The 9,220-nt window shown below is 35.0% G+C and overlaps 1 protein-coding gene across 1 annotated transcript; it reads right to left on the reverse strand.

Annotated features, from left to right (window-relative positions):
- Positions 1-9,220, reverse strand: LOC149077290 (uncharacterized). Its single transcript, XM_089245063.1, has 6 exons — positions 9,034-9,220; positions 6,858-6,919; positions 5,001-5,096; positions 4,824-4,862; positions 3,075-3,101; positions 1-261 (listed from the first exon to the last, which is right to left on the reverse strand). Exons 1-6 carry the CDS (start codon positions 9,167-9,169, stop codon positions 220-222), a joined length of 402 nt encoding a protein of 133 aa, XP_089101189.1. The 5' UTR covers positions 9,170-9,220; the 3' UTR covers positions 1-219.

Genomic DNA, 9,220 nt, shown 5'->3' on the forward strand with positions numbered 1-9,220 from the left:
CAGAAAAGCACATATACAAATTTATTCACGGAAATGTTAACAAATGTGCCAGCAAATAAATGTTGTGAAAAGCCATGCATATAATATTTTTTGCGTAAATAACAAAGGCTGTTGTTAGATTATTTTTTTTATCACAACTTAAATTATATTTTTAATAAATCATTAAAACAAGATTATTTATAAGCAATGAAATAGTTTAAATTTCTTCTCCATTAATATTCATTTCTTGTCGTGGTCGTGTTCCATTTTCTCCATACAAGTCTGAAAAGAGCAAGCATAAAAAAAATCTAGCGGAGATTCTCATTATCAAACAATAGTTATTATAGTTATTGACGGAATAATAAATCCATTTTCCAGAAAGTTATGGAAAAAAAAATTCAACAAATGTGAATTTTAATTTTGAAATAGATCATTAATACATTAATTCAAGCAACACTGGCTCTAATGGTAATTAATGTGTACGGATATTCCGGGAAAAAATCGTTGAACACTGTTCAACTTCCAGCGGCTACTTTGAGGTCCCAAAATACACGCACACTTCACCTCAACTGGCGTAAATTTAAGGGGGGGGGGGGGAAGAAGGAACGACCGACCCTCCTTCTTATAAAAAGAAACGTTTTCAATATATTTCTTAACCCCTAACAAAAGAAAACCAACGAAAAGGCAAATGCAGAGAAATAATAATAATACGGAAATTCCATAATGCATTTCGACTCACTATGAGTTATCGTCTTCAGAAGATACATATAATAACCATTATTACGCTGACCGGGGATCCCACTTGAATTGGATACCAAATATTGAATCCCGTTTGCACAACGGGAAAAAATACCTCTGAACAAAGTCAAACGTCGTGGTCAGAATGAAGCCGAGCGTCCTCATGTAAGTTTAATGCAGCGTTCCGATTGGTAGTTTGCAAAACGGAGTCATTTCATTGGTATTTCTCTTCCCCTCCCGCTTTTTTCGAAAATTCTTCTGAAAAGTTGAATAGACCAATCAAATAAATCCATTTTGCAAAGCAATCGATAACAATATTGCACTGGACTGGCGTCCATGCAGGAGCTCAGCTTAATTCTAAGTACGACGTTTTGCTTGTACACACACGTATGTCTTTCCGCTAAGCAACCGGGAGTTAAGATTTGGTAACCAATCTAAGTTGGATCCCCGGTCAGCGTGATACGAGATTACTATATCACGTAATGTCATAATAACTTCTTCGCCTCTTCAGAATATAACCTCTGATGAGGCATCACCCATAGTGTGTCGAAATGCATCAGGAATTTCGTATTTTTTAGTGTGTTTGGGGTTTTTGTTGGTCTTTTTTTGTGTGATTATACCAGTGAAACGATTACTTACTCTTGATTAACCACTATATGTATGGGCTTTTGGCTGCAAATTTGAACAATGCGCAGTTGAAATACCAGCGATATATCTCAGAAACTGATATCTTTTGTTTTAATTTATAGGAAATGAAAGAGAAGGGGAAATAGAGATGAATGTGTAACCGGTTTCCCTTTTTTTCCCAACCACTTCATTATTATAATGTATACAATACAACTACTTGACCGTACATGCACTTGTATTTATGTTATCGGAGTGAGTTCTATGTTATAGTGGTGCTTCCATATGTCTTCCCTATTTGGAAGTGAAAATGCTATACAGTAATAATACTACTAACAAGAAAAAGTTCCAAAGTGTCGTCCTCAAAAAATTATGAGAAAATAAGAGTACATTCATCTCATATAGAAACACATTAAAAAAATTAGCGTCGGAATGCAATTACTAAAGCTGCAAAAAAATATAGAAAATGATAACAGTCGGCTACTCATCACCTCTCGCGATTCTTGATGATATATCTTCAAAATACCTTTTTCCCACACTTTCTTTTTCTACTTTTTTTCCTCAATTTTCTCTATTCTAGACAGATGTCATTTGTCTTCCCCCTTCTTTGTCTGTGCTATGCTTGATCATGTGTTGTTTGAATGACACCACACTCTAATACTGTAGGGTTGCGGGATTTTCTAATTCATTCTTGGCTTCTATAGGCTTTTCAAAATATTACAATTTACATTTACAATATTTTTCGAGTGACCCATAATTCTTCCGTATTTTTTGTGCATATTTAAATGAGCAGAATCATTTAGAATTTTTTTCAAAACCTTTTGAACACGTCTACTTAGGACCTTTTCCTTGTATATATATGTATGTATACATACAGGGTGGGCAAAAAATCCGTAGAAACTTTAAAAATTCGTAAAAACCGGAAAAAATAACTAAAAAAACAGCCGAACAGAAAATGCCTCCAAATCGTTTATTACAGCAGTATGTGTTTCACATGACCACCTCCACCACAAGGGATAACACATTGCAGGCGAGTCACAAATCCAACAACGGCAGAGTGCAGAAGGTCCACTTATACGGTTTACAACGGTGAACTGGTTATGGTTTAGTAGCGCAAGTACTTATAACCGTCTCATTTGCATGTTTCCACCGAAGTCGCTCGTATCAGTGCTACCTATCGGCTGTTTATTGAGTTTTTTCCTGTCTAAAAAAAATTCCCGTGACCTACCAATGCTAACTCTGCGAACTGTTTTTATTTCGATTATTTTTCCGGTTTTTATTAATTTTTAAAGTTTCTACGGACTTTTTGCCCACCCTCTATAGATGTACACATATAAGTGATAAAACTGTATATATATTTTTTAGCTTTCAAACCGTAGAAAAGGAAAAACAAAAAATAAATAAATAAATAATGTTTAAATCAAAAAGTAAAAATAAAAAATACCCATTCATAGGATTACCGATAAAACGCTTCGATGAGGGAAAGAAGTGAAAGCACGCTATCGAATGTATTTCTCTCATCTACTGTAGGCCGAGATATCTCGCCCTCGCACAGGAAAATATTATGAATAATAAATTTATTGCGACTCTGAAATATCACGTTTCTTTTCGCTATTTCATGGTCCATGCAAAATATTAGTTTAATTTAATAATCCGGGACCAGTAAATTATGTTGTGTATAACACCAATACCAAAATACAAAGTGTAATGCATTTGAATAGTTTTGAACTTACCTCCATGTGCTTTTTACTCTCACAGGGCTGGAAAGAAAAAATGTGCAAATTAAAATTAATACACAATTTATCTGACTACAGTTCAGAAAACTAATAATATGAATGAAGTTTAATCAATAATAAAAAAGGGACAATACAGGGTGGACGATAAGTCGTGGAAATATTTTAAAAATTAGTAACAAATCAATGAATTGACATAAAAAGGTGCGATTTACGCTAAAATACTTATCATATCCTAGAGATTTTTTCTATGGAAATAAAAGTTCAAACTTCACTCACAAGTTTCGCTGAAGAACAAAAAACTCGACATAAGGCCGGGATTACACTATAAATGTTTTGTAAAAGACCATGATAAGTTATTTCAGTGCAAACTGCGCAGCCATCTTTTTATGTCAAATGGCTGTTATGTTATTAATTTTTAGAATGTGTGTCCAAGTACTTCTCCTCCCCGTATATTGATAAATAACGAAGTACAGATAATGCAACAGGTCCAACAATTTCCATGCCGTTTCGATTGTCATATGGACCTTAAATATGCCTTTTTCTTCATTACGAAGAAAATTTACGTGAATGGATTTACTGTATACAGTATGTCTCGTAAGTCGTAATGCGGCCTTTATCTCATCATCTCATCAACCGTTCGTCCTAGAGGAATGACTCCAATTTAAAAAATGCTTAACATGTTTTCAAAAATTACCCTTTACCAGTTTAGAGAGTCAAAATACAGTGTGTCATAAAAAAAATATATAAATTTTTAAACGGCCCCCCCTTTTCTCTAATTTCTAATTAGAAAGTTGTTGCCCTCTTTCTCTCTCCTGAGGCCGACAAAACAAATTCCACGTTTCTGAGTCCAATATTCGCTGAGATATTTGATTCAAAAACTGGAAAAACAACAGCATAAACCAGCGGTTCTCAACTTTTTTTTGACTCGCGAAGCCCTTTCTGGTATATAATTTCTGTGGAGGAGCCCCGTAGCCCTATTTTTCATTCATTCATCAAATTTACTGATTTAATATTATTATTCAAATATACTTATAATTATTTTTCCGAATTTACTGTTTTTTTGTATTTTTCTCGAGCTGCCGCCGGTTGCAGAGCACTGGTTGAGAACGGCTGACATAAACTAACGGATAACGCTCCCCCCCCCCCCATTTATGTCTTCATGGTCCCATTCATTACTTTTCAAATTCAAATATCTCAGCGAATATTGCACTTAGAAACGTGATTTTTTTTTTTTTGACTTCGAGAGAGAGGGGGACAACAACTTTCTGATTGGAAGTTAGGGGAAAGGAGGACCTTGTAAAAATATAGATTTATTTTATTTTGTGACATGCTTCATTTTCACTCTCAAAAATGGTACAGGGTGATTTTTGAAAACATTCCGAGCATTTTTCGTACCGGAACCATTCCTCTACGACGAGCGGTTGATGAGATAGAGGTCGCATTACGACTAATGGGGCACCCTGTATAGACTATGGTAAGATTTATTTAATGTTCTGACTGTCGAACTTCGATAAGAAAATCTTGCTTATACGAATTAAGTAATTATCACGTCGGACATAATCAAACCACATTTTTGAACGAAGATTCTAATGTTGGAAACTCGAATATAAACGGGTAATGAAACATAATGAGAGGAAACATTAAGAACAAACAGAAAAATTTGAAAAAGTAAAAAATAATAAATTAGTCGAGCAAATAAATTATTATTCAGTGGAAAATGGATCAAAATGTCTTAGAGAGTCTTACTTTCCACGGTGCGCCCTTTTCTTCCATTTTCTCACTCATCTGAAAGTATCAGGAAAATTCCGATAACGTTACAATAATAGTATATTATATGAGTTATATTACTGTCAAAAGAGGAAATTTTTACTAAAATCAGCGCAATATATTGTTTTCATTTTTATATACTGGATATTTTCTTACTTTCTCGATGGTGTCAACTACGTCATCGCAGATGTGTACCCAGGTGTGATCATTCCATTTCTCCAATCCGAACATTTCCAGTAGTGATTTTTCCATCTGTTTTAAGAATAAAATAAAATTACGGTAATTTTTTTTTTCAATTTATCCACATTTCAGCTTAATACCAAACAGGGCTGACCATAATCAATGACACTGATATTTCCCGAATATTTTAGCTGACGTGATATTAGAAACCACGAGACTTCTTAACATTTTTTGTCCCATTTCTTTTCCTGTCCAGTTCTTATATTTTTCTTTCTTGTTTTCGAAACAGGGTGCATAGCAAACAGGGGAGTATGGCATTTTACTGGTGAACCATTAATCCTAGACGTATACTTCCTATTAGAAAAAGATTCCAAACAACGTCTAGTACTCAGATATGTAATTCATTTTTCAAGAAATTGTATACCTATTAAAATAAAAAACTTAACTTTTTATACAGTCCCCGTTTGCAAAAAACTCAAACTCAAATTAATCACCCCCAAAACTCAATTATAAAGTTATAGACCTGACTCTGCTGATGCCAACAAAAAACATTCCGCGTTGCAATATTTACTGAGATATTCAAATTCGAAAAAAAAAGAGGAAAGTTGAGTGAAAACAGCGTTAAATACGGGTAAAATGTTTTTTTCCGTATTTAGAGCTGTTTTTTCTCATCAACTTTCCTCTATTTTTCGAATTTGAATATATCAGCGAATATTTCATTCAGAAACGTTGAATTTTAGTTGGCATCAGCAGAGTCGGGGCTATAACTTTATAATTGGGTTTTGGGGCACACTATGTAACAAGTTTTTTTTTAATTTTAATAATTACACAATCCCTTGAAACATGAGTGAGTTATCTAAGTACTACACGTTATTTAGAATCTTTTTCTAATTGGAAGTATACCTCTAGGATTAGTGGTTTACCAGTAAAATGCCATACCCGCCCCCCTGTTTGCTATGCACCCTATATACATGAATTTTAAATATCGTTGCTGTATACTTCTTTACAGGTTGAGTAAAAAAATCAATTTAGATATAAGAGAGCTGACTAGACAAGGATGTACAGGGTGTCTCGTTAATTGGCAAATAATTTAGAAATTCATAAAAATTGAAATGGCGTATTTAAATGAGGTTTTCGAAAAAGTTATTCTCACGAAGGGGGGATTTTTTATTTTTGGTGGGCTAAAGAAACCAGTCTGGCAGAAGTCAATGGACCCGAATCTTTCTTCAATCTCGTCTGTGTCCGAAATGTCCGCAAACCTTCAGCTGGCCGTCGGGATGAAGTACAACAACTTTACCAATAGTGCTTTGTCCACCAATGTCAACATCACAATGAAAACCAAATGTAAGTGTCAGTAACAGGAAAATTAAGTGAGCTGTTAATCGTACACTCTGAACTTTATGGGACTCTGATTTGCATATTTCCAGTGATTTACTTCCACGCAGCGATCTCTATCGACGAAAATTTGATCTATTTCCTTTTTTTTTTCCTGTAGCAAAAAATCCTCCTACGCGAGAATAACTTGTTCGGAAACGCATTCATATATTTTCATATAATATATGAATGCGGTTTCCGAACAAGTTGTTCTCGAATAGGAGGATCCACAAAAATTGAAGTATTTCGTATAAATAAATATTTATACGAATTACTTCAATTTTTATGAATTTTTAAACTATTTACTAATCTATGGAAGTCCCTGTTAATGCTTTATCTTCAGCTGATGATGATATAATATCATAGTTCAATACGAATATTATGGTATTTCTGAATCATTAGAATTAAAAAAAAATCGTAAGTGAGACAAATGGAAAATACATTTAAGAAATTTCTTACTTCTTTGCTCCTTCTTTTAGAAATACATTCTCTACTGATCTTGGCAATTTCATCATCCGAACCTTGAATAAAATTATCGTGAGCGTATCATTTTAAAAAGTTATCAAAAAATTTATAATAATCTCATTGTTATTTCTCCTCTCCCCCCCCCCCCCAAATCATCCCTTGTTTTCCTATAAAATTTACTTTAACATTACATAAATACATAAATACAGTCGAGTTCGGTTATAACATACACGTTTGGTGAATCGAGAAGTGTATGTTATGAGTGAGGTCTGGGAATCGAACGAATTAGCAATTGCATATATGCATATATCGCATTACTGAGATTGTGGGAGACAAAATAAGCTCACGTGAGCACAAAATTGAATTGATAGCATAGGCGGATACAGGGTACAGAAGGGACAACCCCCCCCCCCCCCCGTTCCCCAAACCATTTGCATTATTAGCATAGGCAGGAGAGTGGAGATGGAAAAAAAATTCCCCCCCCCCGTTCACAATACGACTGCCCCTCCCGTTAGAAGAGCCTGTATACGCTTATGATTGTATGCAGTGATAGTAGCATGTATACAGTATCTATTCGATACTTGTATACATATCATATACTACAATCAATCATTCATCACTAAATGCGCAAATTGGAACCGAGAGAAAAGGCATTCCAAAAAATGCTTTTAAGACAGCACATGTATTAAAAATAGATTGGGAATGTTCCAGAAAAGCGAGACATATGGTCACTTCGTATAGGGAAGGAGTCACGATTCAAAAAGTTTGGGAACCACTGCCCTGGGAGTCGAAGCATCGCCCATAGAAAATGCACATTTTGTTTTCACGAGCACATTTGTTGCACATTTTGTTTATCCGCGGGTGTGTTTTTGTTTTGTTTTTTTTCCTCATGAAATATGTTATATCCGAATTATTTTATAGCTGAAGGAAGTCTTTCCCGTAAGTTATAACCACCGTGCATGTTTAAAGCGGTGAAAATGTATCGAAGTGAATGGGAGACAAAAATCGGGAATTATAAGACCATGTCATTTCCACGGTGTATGTTATATCCGGGGTATGTTGCAAGTGTACTCGACTGTACCAAAGGTTACCATAAACTCCAAAGGCGTTCGTATTTTAGGGCCATTGTCCTCCGTACCATATTTTATTTCAAAAAAATGAGTGAATTGTCTCTATATTTTCAAACAGATTGATTTCAAATGGGATGGAAAAATTTTAACCGTCATTAAGTTATAAAATTCTACTGCACAATGTGTAAAAAGAGGAAAGACTTCGATGTTATGAGTTGGCAATACATTCCGTTTTTTTGGTTCATATATAATTGGCAAATTTTGCTCGTCATGAATTGACGTATGTGAATCTTAGTTAACGACAATTGCTGTAATTAAACCGATAGATTTGTAACAGTTGACCATGATTTGATGCATTCAACTCAATGAATTATGGAGAATAGGGGGAATCACACCACATCTGGGGGGGGGGGGTGACCAACAGAAATTATGGGGCTTCGGTCCTGGATGCGGGAACTCCGAAATTTATGAAAATTTAGTACTGGAGGTACAACATGAATTGTGGTTTTACAACATGAATTTCACTTGGAATAAATAATTAGCAGTCACTTTTCAAGGTTGACAGGTAATCAGCTGATTTATTAATTCCAGGTATAAAAGTCTCTTTTCTAATCAAGTACTGTATAATGCAAGGAATCCGATTCCCGTTGGCCGTAACGAATAGTGTACGATCAATGTTATATGGATGTAGCCGTAATTTTCGTCTCTATTCATCCGTTTTTGCGGAAACAATAGTGTAGGGTAATAACTATTTTTTTATAATTACAGTAAAATCCCATCAACTTCATCACTGCTATATAGAACCACTAAAAAATTAATTTTTTTCCCTACCCCGGTTCATAATGTACAGGAAGATAAGGAGGTGAACTAAACACTGCGTCGTTTTTACTCATTTTCCCGGGCTTTCAGATATTTCTTAGTAGCGCCGGGTGTGGGAGAACGGGCGCAACTCGACTCGTTCAAGTCAACTCATGAGTGTTGAGGATACTCGAGTTCGATTTGAGTATCCCCGTGTGAGGAGACGGAGACCCTTAAAATTCAAATCACGTGAAATTTTCTATCTTACTGGAAAGTGTATGCCAAATCAAATTCATACTCACTACATAAAGCTTCTTCGGTGTAATGTGTAACCGCCTCGATGCATTCTGATTCATCATCATCATGATCATCATCGCAAACAACTAAAGTGTGCGACAATATAAAGACAACGGTAACTACCAATAACATGCGGATCATGATAATGCTGAAGTTTTTCGGCTCCTTACCGCTCCTACGATTCGATTTAGA

Source organism: Pholcus phalangioides, unplaced genomic scaffold (genome assembly GCF_987345545.1).
Source record: "Pholcus phalangioides strain wild (caught in Gottingen) unplaced genomic scaffold, Ppha-v1.0 ptg000015l_1, whole genome shotgun sequence".
Lineage (NCBI taxonomy): Eukaryota > Metazoa > Arthropoda > Arachnida > Araneae > Pholcidae > Pholcus > Pholcus phalangioides.

What these genes read in the sequence shown, in the direction of transcription:
- LOC149077290 (XM_089245063.1), bottom strand. Translation starts at nt 9,169, where the DNA reads ATGATCCGCATGTTATTGGTAGTTACCGTTGTCTTTATATTGTCGCAC. An exon ending in TAGTTGACACCATCGAGAAA is followed by an intron (nt 4,863 to 5,000) that starts GTAAGAAAATAT and finishes TGATACTTTCAG; the next exon opens with ATGAGTGAGAAAATGGAAGA. An exon ending in AAAAGGGCGCACCGTGGAAA is followed by an intron (nt 3,102 to 4,823) that starts GTAAGACTCTCT and finishes TTTTCTTTCCAG; the next exon opens with CCCTGTGAGAGTAAAAAGCA.